The sequence below is a fragment of the Oncorhynchus nerka genome, linkage group LG11 (genome assembly GCF_034236695.1).
Source record: "Oncorhynchus nerka isolate Pitt River linkage group LG11, Oner_Uvic_2.0, whole genome shotgun sequence".
Classification (NCBI taxonomy): domain Eukaryota; kingdom Metazoa; phylum Chordata; class Actinopteri; order Salmoniformes; family Salmonidae; genus Oncorhynchus; species Oncorhynchus nerka.
Window position 1 is genome coordinate 25,527,627 of NC_088406.1, and position 19,007 is coordinate 25,546,633.

The 19,007-nt window shown below is 42.9% G+C and overlaps 1 protein-coding gene across 1 annotated transcript; it reads right to left on the minus strand.

Moving 5' to 3' along the window:
• Positions 1-18: 18 nt before the first annotated feature.
• LOC115136622 (WD repeat and FYVE domain-containing protein 1-like) lies at positions 19-18,197 on the minus strand. The gene is made up of 12 exons (XM_029672188.2): positions 18,003-18,197; positions 11,683-11,750; positions 11,477-11,550; positions 11,211-11,265; positions 10,327-10,477; positions 10,063-10,175; positions 5,312-5,438; positions 4,521-4,626; positions 4,155-4,256; positions 3,867-3,997; positions 3,552-3,660; positions 19-3,057 (listed from the first exon to the last, which is right to left on the minus strand). Exons 1-12 carry the CDS (start codon positions 18,137-18,139, stop codon positions 2,998-3,000), a joined length of 1,233 nt encoding a protein of 410 aa, XP_029528048.1. The 5' UTR covers positions 18,140-18,197; the 3' UTR covers positions 19-2,997.
• Positions 18,198-19,007: the final 810 nt, after the last annotated feature.

The window sequence follows — 19,007 nt, forward strand, 5'->3', positions numbered from 1 at the left end:
AACACAAGAGTTATAGACTTATTAACAGGTCTGAATGGATTTCTTTATTAAGATTTCATTTCTTTCTTCACCGTGACAGAGTGCCACAGGGAGACTAGTCAGTACTGTCAATATTATCAAGAGTTTCTCTTTAAAAATACAATTATTAAAGATATACAACAATGGTCGGAAAAACAAGATTATTTACGAGCAGTATGACATGATAAAATGACAGAGGTTAAAGAGTAACAGAGAACGTAAAGAGTAACAGAGAACGTAAATTGTAGAATTCAGAGGAGGCTGGTGGGAGGAGCTATAGGAGGACAGGTTCAATGTCATGGCTGAAATGGTATAAATGAAACGGTTTTAAACACATCAAACAAATGGAAACAGCGTTTGACTCCATTCCATAAATGCCATGAGCCGGTCCTCCTATAGCTCCTCCCAGTAGTCTCCTCTGCTAGATACGGCTCCAGTTTGAGATATTACAATTTTATACCTGTGTGAAAATGTGGATGGGGTTTAGTCAAATTACATGTATGACCACCATATGATGACAACAACTAATCTAATCATATAAAAAGTATATAAATTATTCTTCATGGGATTGACCCATCAAACAGACTTCTACTTCATTACAAACCAACATACCTAGAGAATAGTATTGATCACAAATGTGGTGGGAACAATATATGGAGGGAATCACAAATGTTAGCTTCTAAATGTTACTGGCTCTTAGTTACTCCTCATAATGGAATTCATCTAGTTGGGAGCAGAAATCACTGGGACTCCAGTTAACTGTCCCAAGTATCCTCGATAACTCCGGCATCCTCTATAACTCCGGCATCCTCTATAACGCAGAGGGTTAAGGTTAGGGTCATGTTTACAGAGCACCAGAGATTTCTTTTGATCTAACACAATAAATAAAAGCTGAACTTGAGCCTTGATTGTACTGTAGTATAAGTGTCCCCAAGAACACTGCACATCCCTGATGACTGTACTTGACATTTGAGTCATTTAGCAGACGCTCTTATCCAGAGCAACTAGGGTGAAGCGCCTTGCTAAAGGGAACGTCAACCAATTTTTCACCTAATCGATTCGGGGTTCGAACCAGCGACCTTTCAGTTACTGGCACAACGCTCTTAACCGCTAGAATACCTGCCGCTTCTATGACCTCACAATGTCCCTCTGACATCAACACCCCTGTATCTCTGTGATGTCACAAAATGTCTTTATGTCAACACCTCTGTGACATAAACATATCTCCCAAAGCTGTCATCATGTTTCTGACATGACATAGTAAGCATATCTGTGACAGATTTCTCAGTGACATCATCCTGTCTGTGTGAACTCACCACCATCATCATCCTATACATGAAGTGTACATGACGTAAACAACCAGAAACACATTGCTACAAATATAAATATTATACACTAGGTGATCAAACCTGGAATGGGATTACAATTGAAAACAAATTGTAACTCCCATGTCATGTTCAGTTTTACCTTAAGGCAAGCGTTAGTCTAACCTACCACAAATTAGCCAAATATTTACCAGTTTAAGGACGCCACGTAACTCGAGCCGTAATGAAGCAAATCCCCCGAAATGCAAACTTACAAAAACATTTTTTAAATTTTTTTAAATGCAAAGCACATCTGCTCTCTAAACCACATTTAGTGCATTTCAGTGCAGTGGAGAACCTTCTGGAAACAAAACAGAGCGGGAGAGTGACAGAGAAACTAGAAGCAAGTCGATAGTGTTGAAAGTATTCATGGGTGACGGTTAAGTGAAAAATGCAGCTATGCTACAGAGCAGAGTGTGTGTGCGTACGTGTGAGAAGAGAACGCTTGGGGCGTCCCGCTCTCTTAAGGCCTTAGAGGAAACGCAAGCAGCTTCTAATTTGACCCACAAGCTCACAGTGAGAAGAAACCGTGTAAAACATCAGTGTGCACGGGAACTAGTGCTACACTTTTATACACTACCATTTCAGTACCTAAGTGCCTGTCTAAATAGAGAAAAAGCAGAACAAAAACCGACTGATCAAAACCGTACACCGTTTTTCATTATACGCAAATTCATCTTAACTTATCACAAAGGCAATAGAGTATGGGGTCTTGGTTATCAGGACTAGAAGTGATATCTGCACAGAAAATTGACAAGAGATGTTTTAGGTGTGTCTGAGGTAAAGTTGGACAATGTCTGGGGGAGAACAGCTGTGCCTACGGCTCGGCAAGGGTTGTCATGCCGACAGCTCGAGCGTCAATCGGGCACGTACAGCCATGCCGGCTAATGACTCTTCCATCTCCTCCTCCGAGACAAACAAGTGAGTTTAAGGCCAACTAGTGAAGAGAGAACAAGGGAGGGGGAAAGAGAAGGCCTAGCGAGAAAGAGAGAAACTGACCTCATGATCATTGAGGGATATACAGAGGTAAGTAACACTGCATCTCATACTGTACACACTATGCATATATACAAGCAGTGTTGTAATTAATGGTTAGTATTTGCAATATTTCAAATGTAGAAAGTTGAAGTCACCAGCCAATAGGAGAGCCCTGTGTGTCTGTTGGGCAGGGCATTGTGGATGATGGGTGTTAGCAGTCCAATGTTACAGTGCAAGAGGAATGTGACCCACTTTGTCAAAGAAACCTGACAGAAGTCTAACATACGTCAACACAAACACTGCTCTTTCCACACACACACACACACAGTGCTTGGAGCTCCACTGAATGGGTACACATTAGAAGTTAGACCTGAGACACATTTGAGACTTCTGTCGTACAAAACTGACACCAAATCAAGCGAAGGGTTACCAACACCAGTACCCACCCATTTACACAGCACACACGTATCTTCATCCAAACGTTCAGTGGGATGTGAGAGAACAGAAGCAGCCAGACAAAGAGGAGCCAGAAGGATGAGACAGAGGAGTTGTCATTGCAACAGAGGTCCCAAGGACAGAGACACCCGTCAGTAGTGCAGAGGACAGAGTTTGGGGGCCGATCGGGGGCAGGGGTTAATCAACGTGGGGAAAAGCCTGTTGCTATGCTACAGCCAACCACTTGCGTCATGTCCCATATCTGTCGAAAGAAAGAGCCAATCAGAGAGTCAGTAAAGTCAGATGAAAAACAGATGTATGAATATGGAAAGATTACATTAATACGCAAAGAAAGTGGATACGCATAGATGCACATCCCAATGGTGAAATGTAAACAACCGACACCTTGTAATGTTTGGAGACAAGGCAGAGCTAATGTAGTTAGCAATCTCTTCTAAACTATTTTGCTAACTGTAAATAATTTTAGCTGGCTAGCTAATAATCTTGGCTAACTTTGGGGCGAAACAATTCACTTACTTACTGTTAACTAGCCACTGTAAATCTCTTCACTAATAAAAGGCGATGCCGTCTCCAAAATTGCAAGATGTCTCTATTAATGTTTACTTTTTGACATTCTAGAACATTTTCACTTTCCAAGCATTTTTCAAAAATGTAATAGTATTGAGTTTAATCCCCAATGACCAGGGACTGTCTATCTGACCACCAGTGAGTGATTGGGCTGATAGTATGTCTGACCTTGACGACACGGTCGCTGCCACAGGTCACCATCAGGCCTCTGGAAGGGTCCATGTCCATAAAGGCTATGTTGTGCTTCCCCTCATGGAACGTTGCTAACGCAGTGCGACTGGAAGATGAGACAACGTGGTACGTGAGGACAACAAGTAGCAAGGCATAAGGGGGTTGGATGAAGACAAAAGTAAATCTGAGTCACACATTTTTATTAATCTCCGTTACAGAATTATTATATTGACAGTACATTTGAGTCAATTAGCTGACACTGTTACCCAGAGCGACTTAGTTAGTTTGTTTTGGCATGTTTTTATTACTCACTCCTCGTCCTTGACGGTATCGTAGCAGGTGTCACACACGCGCACCTGGAACTCAAAGCCCATCACAGGGTATGTAGTGCGCTTGGAACTACACTTCCCACACACCGCCTTGCCACACTTCCTGCAGTGGTGCTGAACCAGGAAACACGAGGGACTGATCACTCCTAGTTCCTGTATTTCTACCATTAGTATTATACAGTTACAAGGCAATTCTTACAACAGTAATGGCTATGTAGTATAGTCTCTATACAAGGCTCTGGACTATACCAGAGGCTGCCTGCTCTCTCACCTGCCGAAGACCAATCGTCTTTGAGTCCCACATCTGTTTGACATTCCAGAAGAAAGGCTGCTCACACTTCTGACACGAGTCACTGTCTAACCACTGAGGAGCCTGTAGAGAGTCAAGCAGGAACAGAGAGAGAGAGCTGCTACTTTGTAGCAGTATTGAACGTTCAACACCAGAGGGCAGTAGGGAGTTGGTGATGCTCCGTAACCAAGGAGATTGGGAGTTCAGCAGCCTCTAAGGCAGAGGTGGGCAAACTACGGCATGTTTTTTGTTCTATTTTTTTGGGGCCTGAAAGTTTGCCCACCCTTACTCTAAGGAGAGTAGAAGGTGAAGAGGTATTGAGATGTATTCCTGGCATACTGTACCTACCTCTTGTCTGGGAGTGTCCATGTTCCACACTGTGACACCTCCATCTGCAGAACAGGACACCAGCTGTCTGGTCAGCTGCAGGTAGCGCACCGCCTGCACTCGTTCACTGGAGACGGGGAGGAGAGAGGAAGAGAGAGAGAAGGAATAACATAGAAAATATTCAGAGTGATCTTCCAAAGAATCCCAGACAGCTGACTCGTTTACTATATTAACATAATGACAGAACTTCAGAGGAACTCCACTGACTTGGTCTGATAGCTACACCATCTGAGGAGTCCACAGAACATAAAACAATATGTGGTGAACAGCTCCCTGTGACAGCTGGTGCTAACCTACAGAGCCCTGCTACTGACAAGCATATGAACTGGATGACACACTCCCTCCTTCTTACTGGTGGCCCTGGAGCAGCTCCCTGTGACAGCTGGTGCTAACCTACAGAGCCCTGCTACTGACAAGCATATGAACTGGATGACACACTCCCTCCTTCTTACTGGTGGCCCTGGAGCAGCTCCCTGTGACAGCTGGTGCTAACCTACAGAGCCCTGCTACTGACAAGCATATGAACTGGATGACACACTCCCTCCTTCTTACTGGTGGCCCTGGAGCAGCTCCCTGTGACAGCTGGTGCTAACCTACAGAGCCCTGCTACTGACAAGCATATGAACTGGATGACACACTCCCTCCTTCTTACTGGTGGCCCTGGAGCAGCTCCCTGTGACAGCTGGTGCTAACCTACAGAGCCCTGCTACTGACAAGCATATGAACTGGATGACACACTCCCTCCTTCTTACTGGTGGCCCTGGAGCAGTAGTGTTCGTCCCTTGCGGCCCCCGATGTCCCACATGATGACACTGTGGTCCGACGCGCCTGAGAACAAAAGCCTCTGAACAGGATCCCACCACAGAGCTCCAATACTACCTGAGAAATGGGGGGGGGGGGGTGACAAAAGGACAATAGGAAGTGAGAAATGGGGGAGGGGGGTGTGAACAGGAAGTTATGACACAACAGACTGGTGGTTGGTAGTGTGACTGCTTGGTATGGGAACTGCTTGGCACCCAACAGCAAGGTGTTACAGAGGGTACATCACTGGGGCCGAGCTCCCTGCCATCCAGGACCTCTATACCAGGTGGTGTCAGTGGAAGGCCATAAAAAATTGTCAGACTCCAGCCGCCCAAGTCATACTGTTCTCTCTGCTACTGCACAGCAAGCGGTACCTATGCACCATGTCTGGAACCAACAGGACCCAGAACATCCCAGCCTCTACCTCCAAGCCATAAGACTGCTAAATAGTTACTCCGGGTAGCTATTAGTTCTCTGCATTTACCCTTTTTTGACTCTTTTGAGTCACATACACTACTGCTATGTAAAGGATAATCAACGAGGGGCTATGCGGTCAATGGAAAGTAATGAACGACATGGAATGTGTGTTCACATGCGCTAGCAGAGTAGAACTTACCTTCCGCAGAGTTGCATTAGTTACCGTTGAACACATTTTTATTTTTTATTTTACCTTTATTTAACCAGGCAAGTCAGTTAAGAACAAATTCTTATTTTCAATGACGGCCTAGGAACAGTGGGTTAACTGCCTGTTCAGGGGCAGAACGACAGATTTGTACCTTGGCAGCTCGGGGATCTGAACTTGCAACCTTTCGGTTACTAGTCCAACGCTCTAACCACTAGGCGACCCTGCCACCCCATAGCCCCTTGTTGATTATTCGGCCTCAAAACATAGAACATGTAAAAATTAACTATAGCAATTGAATTCTACCGTGAGTTATACGGAAATAATGCATGCTCTAGAATGCCCTTCAAGCCAATCCAAAATGAGTATTCAACAACGCCATGGTATGTTTATTATAAACTGGGTGGTTTGAGCCTAAATGCTGATTGGCCGAGATCCATGGTATATCAGACCGTATACCACAGGTAAGATAAAACGTTTATTTTTTCTGTTCTAATTACGTTGGTAACCAGTTTATAATAGCAGTAAGGCACCTCGTGGGTTTGTGGTATATGGCCAATATACCACGACTAAGGCCTGTATACAGGCACTCCGCACTGCATCATGCATAAGAACAGCCTTTAGCTGTGGTATATTGTTCATATACCACACCCCCTCGGGACTTACTGCTTAATTATCTATCCTGTTGCCTTGTCACTTTATCCATACCTATATGTAGTGTCCTTCACTAATACTGGCACCCTTGGTAAATATGAGCAAAACGGGCTGTGAAAAAAATGATTTAATTCCAAATATTCACAAAAATCAAAGCTTTAAAGTAAAATATCAGAAAATGGCACCCCTTCATTCAATACTTTGTGCATCCTCCCTTTGCCAAGATAACTCTGAGTCTTCTCCTATAATAATGCATAATGAGGTTGGAGAACACATGGCAAGGGATCGCAGAACATTCCTCCATACAGAATATCTCCAGATCCCGAGGTCCACGCTTGTGGACTCTCCTCTTCAGCTCATCACACAGGTTTTCTATGGGGTTTAGGTCAGGGGACTGGGATGGCCATGGCAAAACCTTGATTCTGTGGTCAGTTAACCATTTTTGTGTTTATTTTGAGGAGTGCTTTGGATCATTGTCCTGCTGGATGTTCCAACCACGGCCCAGTTTAAGCTTCCTAGCAGAGGCAGTGAGGTTTGATTTAAAGAAAAACAGCTCCACAAAGATCCACCATCATACTTCACAGTGGGGATGAGGTACCTTTCTGCATGGCCATCTTTCTGTCTATGCCAAACCCACCTCTGGTGTTTGTTTCCAAAAAGATCTATTGTGGTCTAATCTGACAATATAACCCAGTCCCATTGAAAGTTCCAGTAACGTTTGGCAAACTAGGCGCTGGAGTTGGTTGTTTGATGACAGCAAGAGCTTTTTTATGGCAACCCTCCCAAACAACTTATGGTTATGTAGGTGGCATCTGATCGTGGTTTTGGAGACTTTCTGACCCCAACACCCAACTAACATCTGCAATTCTCTAGCTGTGATCCTTGGAGATTTTTTGGCCACTCTAACCATCCTCCTCACTGTGGTTGGGGTCAATATAGGCACACGTTCTCTTCCAGGCCGATTGTTAACATCTCCTGTTGCTTTAAACTTCTTAAATTATTGCCGATACTGGAAATGGGCATTTTCAACCGTTGAGCTATTTTCTTATAGCCATTTCCTGATTTGTGCAGCTCAACAACATTTTGTCGCACATCATTACTGTATTCTCGGGTCTTTCCCATAGTGATGGATGACTATTGGATCTTGGACTGTGTGACACCTCATATTTATACCCCAGTGAACCAGGAAGTCATGACTTACCACTTAAGTGTTCCTAATCCCTCAGGTGAACTTAAAAACGTAAAATATGAATGGGAATATACTTCAGTTAGATTTTACACAATCATTTCTAGGGTGCCAATAATTGTAGCACACATATGAAATATTTATTTCACATGCATTTTTTTCCAATCATTTTACTACAATTAAAAAGGTTTGATTTTTGTGAATATATTTAATGAAAGACCAAGAGGATAAACGGCAGACATTTTTTTCACAGCCCGTTTCGCTTATATTTACCAAGGGTGCCAATATTAGTGGAGGGCACTGTGTGACCAAAAGTATGTGGACATCTGCTCATCAAACATCTCATTCCAAAATCATGGGCATTAATATGGAGTTGGTCCCCCCTTTGCTGCTATAACAACCTCCACTCTTCTGGGAAGGATTTCCGCTAGATGTTGGAACATTGCTTCATTTAGCCACAAGAGCATTAGTGAGGTTGGGCACTGATTTGGGCGATTAAGTCTGGCTCGCAATCCGCATTCCAATTCATCCCAAAGGTGTTGATGGGGTTAAAGTCAGGGCTCTGGGCAGGCCAGTCAAATTCATCCACCATTTCTGTATGCATCTTGCTTTGTGCACAGGGGCATTGTCATGCTGAAACAGGAAAGTGCCTTCCCAAACTGTTGCAAGAATCATCTAGAAGAGGGCTGCCCAACCCTCTTCCTGGAGATCTACTCTCCTGTAACTTTTCAGTCCAACCCTAATTTAGCATATCTGATTCAGCTTGTTAAGGTCTTGTTAAGCAGCTAATTAGTAGAATCAGGTGTGTTAAATTAGGGTTGGACTGAAAACCAACAGGACGGTAGAGCTCCAGGAAAACGGTTGGGCATCCCTGATCTAGAATGTCACTGATGCTGTAGCATTAAGGATTTCCCTTCACTGGAACTAAGGGGCCCGAAACATTAAAAACAGCTCCAGACCATTATTCCTCCACCAAACTTTACAGTTGGCACTATGCATTGAGGCAAGTAGCGTTCTCCTGGCATTCGCCAAACCCAGATTCATCCATTGGAATGCCAGAGGACATCACTCCAAAGAACACATTTCCACTGCTCCAGAGTCCAATTGCGACGAACTTTACACTACTCGGGCACTGCGCATGGTGATCTTAGGCTTGTGTGCGGGTGCTCGGCCATGAAAACCAATTTCATTAAGCTCCTGACAAACAGTTATTGTGCTGACGTTGCTTCCAGAGACAGTTCTAAACTCTGTAGTGAGTGTTGCAACAGAGGACAGATGATTTTTACGTGCTACGCACTTCAGCACTTGGCGGTCCTGTTCTGTGAGAATGTGTGGCCTACCACTTCGAGGCTGAGCCGTTGCTGCTCAAAGACATTTCCACTTCACAATAACAGCACTTACAGTTGATCAGGGAAGCTCTAGCAGGGCAGAAATTTCACAAACTGACTTGTTGGAAAGGTGGTATCCTATGACGGTGCCACGTTGAAAGTCACTGACCTCTTCAGTAAGGCCATTCTACTGCCAGTGTTTGTCTATGGAGATCGCATGGCTGTGTGCTCGATTTTATACACCTGTCAGCAAAGGGTGTGGCTGAAATACCCAAATCCACTCATTTGAAGGGGTGTCCACATACACAATATATACAAAAGTATCTACCTCAATTACCTTGTACTCCCGAACATCGGCTCGGTAGCCCGTGTATAAACCAAGTTATCTTTTACCCGTTGTGTTATTATTTTTCTATTATTCCTCTTTTTTTTCTCTCTGCATTGTTGGGAAGGGCCCATAGGTAAGTATTTCACTGTTAGTCTACACTTGTTCACGAAGCACGTGACACATAAAATTGTATTGGATTTTAGAAGGTTGGGGTGAATCACAGGGAAATGATTAGAGAAACCACAGGCAACCAGAGTGAGAGAAAATCACAACACTGCAAAACTGTTACCACACTGCATGACGGTACAGTATAGCGCCATACAATCTGCTACCAACATTTCCTCTTTTTAAAATGATTGCCAGTTGGCATTTGAGCAGTTTGCAGTGTTCGTTTCCATATTGTGCATAGGCAGATGTACAGTATACGTGGGTCTATGTGTGTGTAGCACAGGAGGCTGCTGAGGGGAGGATGGCTCATAATAATGGCTGGAACAGAGCGAGTGGAATGGCATCAAACACAATCCCGCGCCAGTCAGTCCTCCCCAATTAAGGTGCCACCAACCTCCTGTGATGTATAGGTTTACCTTCGTGGCCCTTCAGTGTGGTCACAGTGGAGTAGGTCTGTCTCTCCAGTTTCAGCAGGGTGATCTGTCCTGAGTGGTCCCCTATAAAGACATGCTGGGTGTCATTGTCATACCTAGACACGGAGTCAAGGAAGATACAGAGGAAGGGCACATAGGACAGACAGGAAGTGACCTTTGCCCCAAGAAGTAATTCTTATGAATATGAACATCACAATGCAAACGGACACCTGTCCAGCTCTCTCACACACACAGAGAGAAGGATACTGTAGACAGGAGGCCCAGGAGTCGAAGTAGTGGCGCCCCAGCATACTGCCGCTCTGGGTGCACATCCAGCTCACACTCTTGTCGTGTCCGGTGCTCACCACCCACTCGCTCTCCAGAGAAAACACCATGTCTGACACACGGTTCTGATGGGCTAGACACACACACAAATGGGTTAAATACATACACGCACAAATGTTTTAGTCATTCTACATTAAACTTTCTGCAAAAGGTATGAGCGAGTTAAATTACTATCAATCATTTAATGGAGCTTTTCTGTTCTGGGGTCATTTTCTCTGCTGAAAGATAACTGCTGGAAACTTCCAGTGACATCTGTTTTTGTTGGCATCTAATGATTAAAACTCAAGTTTCCAAAATAAGGGATTTTCCAGTGATGAGAGTAAAGTCCAGGCTGCATGGCTAGGCTGTTAGTCACAGATATCATATTCACTGAGCCTGGGGGAAGGGGACTGTAATAACCTAATAATAATCAGCCAATATGTGGTGATGGATCATCAAGCTATGATTGCTTGGACAATGATGACTTTCTCCTCTTAGACTGTGGGTCTGGGTCTGTGTGTGCGTGCATGTGTTCTAAGCAGCAATGACATCAGCCTCTATTTCCTGTTTGAGTCCACAGAGGGACATTTGCCCAGAGGCATGCAGGTGATTTCTTATGGGACTGGGCGAGGATGCAGAACACAGCCCAGTAGACACACACATCTAATACACACTAAAGAAAAATTATCACTGAAATAGCAGATCATTGTACCATTACTGATACACAAGACTCCATTACTGAACACTAGAGATCATGTCTAACGTCACCAAAGCTTTTTTATTGTCATTTGCTTTGTAAAGGCAGGAAACCCCCTCTCAGATCTCACCAGGATACGTCTTCACGTGGTTCATCTTGTTGAAATCTTCAGACAGAAGGAATTCCTGTTAGGACCAACAAACAATAATAAACATCTGCTACCAGTACCACTCTTAATCTATGTAACTTCATACTTGTAGCTTGATTCTCATTCAAAGCAGGGAAACATTGGAAAAAGGGTCCGTGTGAACAAGAATTGTATGTTATGAGTCCAGTCAAACATAGCCAGACTAGAGTTTAAGCATGGGGTCAACTTTAAGGCTTTAGCTCACTCACCACAATGGCCCCGTTGTCCTGCCCTATGAAGATGCGCCTGCTATCGTGGTGGTACGACATACAGGAGCACGGCGCTAGTACAGAGAAGAAAAATATGCATTGAAAAACAATTATGTATGGCCAATGTTTTGTTTCAGTAGTATACGCTTTAGCATCTACTGGATGTGTCAACTAAACCCTACTTGTAAATGGGTTGTGGTACTTACAGGAGACCGTGTGGTAGATGCTGGGCCAGTACTGTCCACTGTCTCTCTTCAGCCATACCCGGATAGTTCTGGACATAGGACACAGGAAATGTCATATTCAAACTTCAAGCGCCCTCTTGGTACCGTTCCTGCAGGTGCAGCATGATACTCTCAAATGTGAATAGGGATTACAGTACTAGAACTTGGGCTACTTGGGAGGAAAAGGTCTGTATAAAAACGTCAGGTCATCTATTGCAACAATTTTATAACACCATGAAATTCTCAAGCCACAAGATCATTGTGACCCGTGACACAAAAGGAGAGTACAGTGCCATTACGACAGTCCAGTCATGAGATATAAAATAAAGAATACTGAACCAACATCTCATACTATTTCATTCTCCCTTCCTCAAACACTTTCCTTATCTCTTCAACCATGAGAAGCTAATCCTATTGTTGACAGGGAAAGGTGTAGCTCCAGAGCTTTCAATTGTCTCTATACCTTTTGCTCAGGATATTGCTCCTCAATGTACAATTGACCGAGCATGACCTCCACCTTTTTATTTCACCTTTATTTAACCAGATAGGCCAGTTGAGAACAAGTTCTCATTTACAACTGCGACCTGGCCAAGATAAAGAAAAGCAGTGCGACACAAACAACACAGAGTTACACATGGAATTAACAAGCATAGAGTCAATAACACAATAGAAAAAAGAACGTATATGTACAGTGTGTGCAAATGGCGTGAGGTGGTAAGGCAATAAATAGGCCATAGTAGCGAAGTAATTACAATTTAGCAAATTAACACTGGAGTGACAGATAAGCAGATGGTGATGTGCAAGTAGAAATACTGGTGTGCAAAAGAGCAGAAAAGTAAATAAAACAATATGGGGATGAGGTAGGTAGATTGGGTGGGCTATTTGTAGATTGGCTATGTATAGCTGCAGCTGTTCAGATAGCTGATGCTTAAAGTTAGAAGGAAATATAAGTCTCCAGCAATTGCAATTTTTGCAATTCGTTCCAGTCAATGGCAGCAGAGAACTGGAAGGAAAGTCGGCCAAAGGAGGTGTTGGTTTTGGGGATGACCAGTGAGATATACCTGCTGGAGTGCGTGCTACAGGTGGGTGTTGTTATGGTGACCAGTGAGCTGAGATAAGACGGAGCTTTACCTAGCATAGACTTATAGATGACCTGGAGCCAGTGGGTCTGGCAACGAATATGTAGCGAGGGCCAGCTGACTAGAGCATACAGGTCGCAGTGGTGGGTGGTATAAGGGGCTTTGGTGACAAAACAGATGGCACTGTGATAGACTGCATCCAATTTGCTGAGTAGAGTGTTGGAGGCTGTTTTGTAAATGACGTCGCCGAAATCGAGGATCGGTAGGATAGTCAGTTTTACGAGGGTATGTTTGGCAGCATGAGTGAAGGAGGCTTTGTTGCGAAATAAGAAGCAGATTCTAGATTTAATTTTGGATTGGAGATATTTAAATATGAGTCTAGAAGGAGAGTTTACAGTCTAGCCAGACACCTAGGTATTTGTAGTTGTCCACATATTCTAAGTCAGAACCATCCAGAGTAGTGATGCTAATCGGGCAGGCGGGTGCGGGCAGGCGGGTGCGGGCAGCGAACGGTTGAAAAGCATGCATTTCATTTTACTAGCATTTAAGAGCAGTTGTATGGCATTGAAGCTTGTTTGGAGGTTAGTTAACACAGTGTCCAAAGAAGGGGCCAGATGTATACAGAATGGTGTTGTCTGCGTAGAGGTGGATCAGGGAATCACCAGCAGCAAGAGCGACATCACTAATATATACACAGAGAAAAGAGTCAGCCCGAGAATTGAACCCTGTGGTACCCCCGTAGAGGCTGCCAGAGGTCCGGACAACAGGCCCTCCGATTTGACACACTGAACTGTCTGAGAAGTAGTTGGTGAACCAGACGGGGTAGTCATTTGAGAAACCAAGGCTGTTGAGTCTGCCGATAAGAATGTGGTGATTGATAAGGTCGAAAGCATTGGCCTGGTCGATGAAGACGGCTGCACAGTACTGTCTTTTATCGATGGCGGTTATGATATCTTTTAGTACCTTGAGCGTGGCTGAGGTGCACCCGTGACCAGCTCGAAAACCAGATTGCACAGCGGAGAAGGTACAGTGGGATTCAAAATGGTCAGTGATCTGTTTATTGACATTAATTTGCTCTGATCTAGGCCTGGTGCCCTAAAGTTGACCAGAAGAGATGGCCACCCGCTCCAGAGAAGTGCCCATGCTACTCACTCTTCCTCACCATTTATGTATTACTTTTTGGAGGAAGGTGTTTAGGCTTACATCTCTCTTTTGTGTCTAAATAGAGTGGTTATGGGTCAGGGGGTGACAAAATGGCTCTAAACAAAACCATTTTCAACTGCAATTGGGGTTGAGGTGGCAGTAACACTTGTCAATTGATTGACAGTGCATACCCCTAATTTAAAGTCTCAAATAATGGTGACCGTTGGGTTGGGTATGTAGTAGTAATATTTTTGACGATATAATCGTATCGTTTTGACAATATCACAATATTATTTTTGTGCTAGTTTGCTCTACCAAACCTCCAGTATTGTTCCTTCATAGCTTGTTCTACCTCTTTAAATAGGGAGCCCATTGGTTTTCAGCACTTATTTCCATGACTGATCAAAACACATTTTCTCATGGCTCCCCTCATCCCTCTGCAGCAGACATATGGTGAACAATATGTTTGGAAAATCGAATCGCAATAAAATCAAAGTATCTAATTGCAATTTTATGCCCCGAGGATATGCATTCCATACCTATTAGCTAGCGAACTTGCTAAATCAATAAAGAAACACTATTTGCTATAGCTAACACCTACGAAAGCTGTAAACTGTTTAGGCAGTTGCCTCTTGGAGCGAAGTTGATTCGTCCCGCAACAAGCCATTGTTTACAGCAATAATGTATGTAAACTCCTGATTGCTGATGCTATGTATTGGCCAAAGAGAGGCTTTAAAGCCATCGGTCGGCCATATTGGCACTCCCCAGAAGGAGCATGCCTCCATTGGAATGAATGGCATTCTAGTATTTCATTTGAATGTTTTGGAAAAAAATGACATGTATTTAAGTAATTTCTGACTCCTTCAAGGTAGGGGTGGTATACAGAAGATAGCCCTATTTGGTAAAAGACCAAGTCCATATTATGACAAGAACAGCTCAAATAAGCAAAGAGAAAACAACAGTCTGTCATTACTTTAAGACAAGAAGATCAGTTCATCTGGAAAATGTCAAGATCTTTGAAAGTTTCTTCAAGTGCAGTCGCAAAAACCATGAAGCGCTGATGAAGAAAGCGGCTCTCATGAGGACCGCCACAGGAAAGGAAGATCCAGAGTTACTTCTGCTGCAGAGGATAAGTTCATTAGAGCTGAATGTGTAGGTGTGTCCAAATATTTGACTAGTACTAATGCACACACACTTTATTTTGTTTCATTTTTTGCTAGCTTGTCTAACTATCTTAGCTGGCATGCCTGCTGGCAAGGGTTGGTAGACTTTAGAAAAGCAAGAAATTAATTACTAAATGTACTGAATAAGGCTCCCATCGCTTTCAATCCTTTACACAGATTTTAGCAGAGATGCCGAGAAGCATATTTCGTTTCTTTAAAAAAAGAACCACCAGTCAGGAGGATACAGTTTTAGATTAACTAACTTCTTAGTAATGACTCGGGACGTCGGTTTTGATACGAAAGCTTCTTTGAGTAAGAATACTTGTTTACGTTACATTTAACAACAATTGTTTTGGTACAGAGCAATGCAGGTAAGATGCTATCGGAAAGTCAGCCACAATCACCTGCACATAATTGGCTCGTTATCACTCATTCCTCTCGCAAGGCATTCTGGGACTTGCAGTCAAAAAGCGTAATTCAACACAACCCAATACAATTACATATGCAAATAAATCTAAAGAAATATCTTTACAGATACAGCTCAAAGAATAAACTTAAACATTAACTCTAACACATTAAAGTTACAACATCCAGACAGCTCAAGAGGTATGCTTAGATTTGGAGAACAATAAACATTTTTTACATTGAATTAGGTAAAATTATTATGGCTGTAGATTGCAGGAAAAGGCTGTTTCAGGTGTTTAAAAAATGCTAAATTATCCAATTTACGGACAGGGGTATTAGCCACCCTCTGGACCAGCACCCACCCATCCTCACATACTTTGCGCCCCCTCCGTTTTTGGGGTGCATGACAGTAACATTAGTATTATGAAAAAATGATACTTAAAAAAAGAACATGTTTTGTTTAGCTCACATAACACAATTAAACGAAATATGCATTAAAAGGTATCTGTAATCGAATACAAGTGGCAAAAACAAAGGTAGCCTTAACAAAATACATTTTGTATGGTTTCCAAAATGTTTTTTTTACAACTGTGGGGGAGTGCCAAGATGGATCACAGTGGCTTCAGTCATCTAGTGTAAATATAAATCATTGGTTTACAGGTTATTTAGGCAGAGGGCAGCAAGCTGTTTGGTCAGTTTGATAATAACCTAGCCACGGAACATGGCGATGTCATCAAATTATGTAGACAACGCCACGCACATTTACATAGAGAAATCCTAAACGTCCCTTGTCCGTCACAAATGTTGAATAAAATTCTATTCAAACTTACTCTGCCAAAGGTCCGTGGTGTTGGTCCCTCAATAGATCGGAATTTTAGACAAAATCTTCCACCCGAATGTATTATTAAACAGACTTCAAAAACACGGGTCTGTGTGTGTGGTAATCAATGTGTTTTGCTCATGACAGAAGGCACAAGACAAAAGTAAGCGCATGTAAACCATGCATACTAACCAAAATCTTGCACATAGAATTAGAATACTAAAACGGACAGTAACCTAATTATGATGGTCCAAAGGTCAATCATGGTTTGCCAGTGCAGTGATAAGAAAGGTGTAAAACAATGAAATGTTAAGAATTGATCTGCACTGTATCCCAGCTAGCAGTGGATCTGGGCCGATTCCAGCTGACGTCATGTGGCCCGAGTTTGGGCCGACCTCAGCAGCATTACTTATGGCTAGGATGCGGGAATTGAGCTCCGGACGATTCCGGTGTGAGTACATGGGGCTTAGGCCGATTGTGGCTACTCTCAGGCAGATGATTACACAGGCTGTTTTATACAATTAACATTTCAATATTTATTTTTCCTTATTTTCTCATTGTTCCTGTGATTTAAAAAAAAAGTAATAACACTCACAGCTTTCCAATAAAAATAAATCTGAGAAATGTATGGTCAGTTTACATATATTTTTGAGGCTATTTATACAGAAATATGTATAAAAGATGTATAAACTGTATTTAAAATTATGACAATATTTTAGGTTGACAAAAATTCTATTACACAATTTCTGATACACCACACCTCACTTATGCCTCAGCTGCCATTCATTCCAATTAGACTGTTTTTTGGATTTCTCCCCGAGGAGGATGGCTTCCATTTTCGACCCATTAATGGAACTTTGAGGGTTTATGACATAGCTATCACAGATAGGGCAATGAGAATATTTCACCAGATGTATAAATGTGAAGCATCCGGTTGGCGTTTCCACTTACTACCAAATATGGTGATGCAATTAAGCCCAGTGGCTGAGAGTGGGAAAATATGGAACGAGACGAATTTTGGCCTAACTGTGTTTTGTAGACTTTACCCTTTGCCAAAGGGTAAAGTCTAAAAAATGCATTGTTTAACGTGCAAGGGCGAATCGAGTTATTACATATGCGCACTTCAGAGTAGGCATTCCCTGACGGAAATATGCAAATAAAGACTAAAACGGGCCAATAGGATTTCACTAGCTCGTACTTGGCTCTGCCCACCTCCTTGCTCGCTCTGCCCACCTCCTTGCTCGTTCTGTCCACTATGATTCATTTGCTCCCATTGGAAAGACAGGCTCTGGTCAATCGTGGGTTAGTTATACAAATCTTTGTAGCTAGCCCCTCTAGTAATTTAATAGGATCTCTATGGTCTTAGCGGTGTTAGAAATCTCAACGTCAGTACCGGTGTTGTAAAAAGTCGACAAAACATTCCTGTGGATATTTGGTCAAATATTTCGAGCAGCTAAAGGACCAACATCACGGACAATCGGCAGAGGAAGTTCAAATAATTGTATTCCACATTCCTGCTTGTAGAGAACCATTTCCAGAATCAAACACTGTCATGATGTTCCAGACGGTGTATTTAAAAATTCACCGCCTGGTCCCCAGGCAAATGATAACCTAGTAAGTAGGCTAACAATTGTCAGTCAATTGTCTGGATAACAGTTAGTGCGCTAGCTAATGGGGCGTCTGCCAACCTACCTGTCCTCGCTAACTGTGATCACTCCGTCCTCTTTCGGTATCAAAACTGCAGCATTGACCGCGTCAGAATGTCCTTCGATCTTATTTAGAAGAACGGGTCTTGAGCTTTGAGGCCTCGAATGAATCTCTGCCGCCATGGCTATGTTTTCTTTTTCTTCCAACTCGACAATCAGCTGACAGCTAAAAGGATGAGTAGGATTAACGTAATCTCTAGAATAGCAGCGCAAACCCGTATTTTTCTTTTACTATAATATTATGGCGGTCCGTAAACAAACGTTAGAGGTAAATACCGCCAACTACTGTACTGGGGTGTGTAGTCAATCACAGTTTACAGATTTAATGAATAGAGAAACTAAATTCTCCTATCTAATCCTGTACCAATAAGAAAATAAAAAGACCCCTACTAACTTCTATCAAACCCTTCCCCATTGCTGTCCAACCTCAATAACCCTACACATGAATCTTTCCCTCTTTTCCACATACAGGTACTTACAACAATGCATCAACACATGCGTGCTTCACTGTTTCATCAACCATACACCATTCGTATGCTTTCCAACCAGATTTTATAACGAGTTCAATGTACAATCTCCTGCCGGGACGGCAGATAGCCTAGTAGTTAGAGCGTTGGACCAGTAACCGAAAGGTTGCTAGATCGAATCCCTGAGCTGACAAGGTAAAAAATCTTTAATTCTGTCCCTGAACAAGGCAGTTAACCCACCTCTTCCTCTTCCTACCATACCCACTGTATAATTGAAAATAAGAATTTGTTCTTAACTGGCCTGCCTAGTTAAAGAAAGGTAAAAAAAAATAAAAAATACAAAGATGCAACTGAGTAAACACCACCTCTTCCTTCCTAATCTGACTCTTGGTCCACCAACCTTTCTTTGGAGGGCATATAAACGCTGGCCTTTGGGCTCTGAGTCCCACCTCCTCTGCCACACATCTATCATAATGGCTCTACTCTTTCATTCCCCCCCACTCTCAAATGGTCTGGCACCCAAC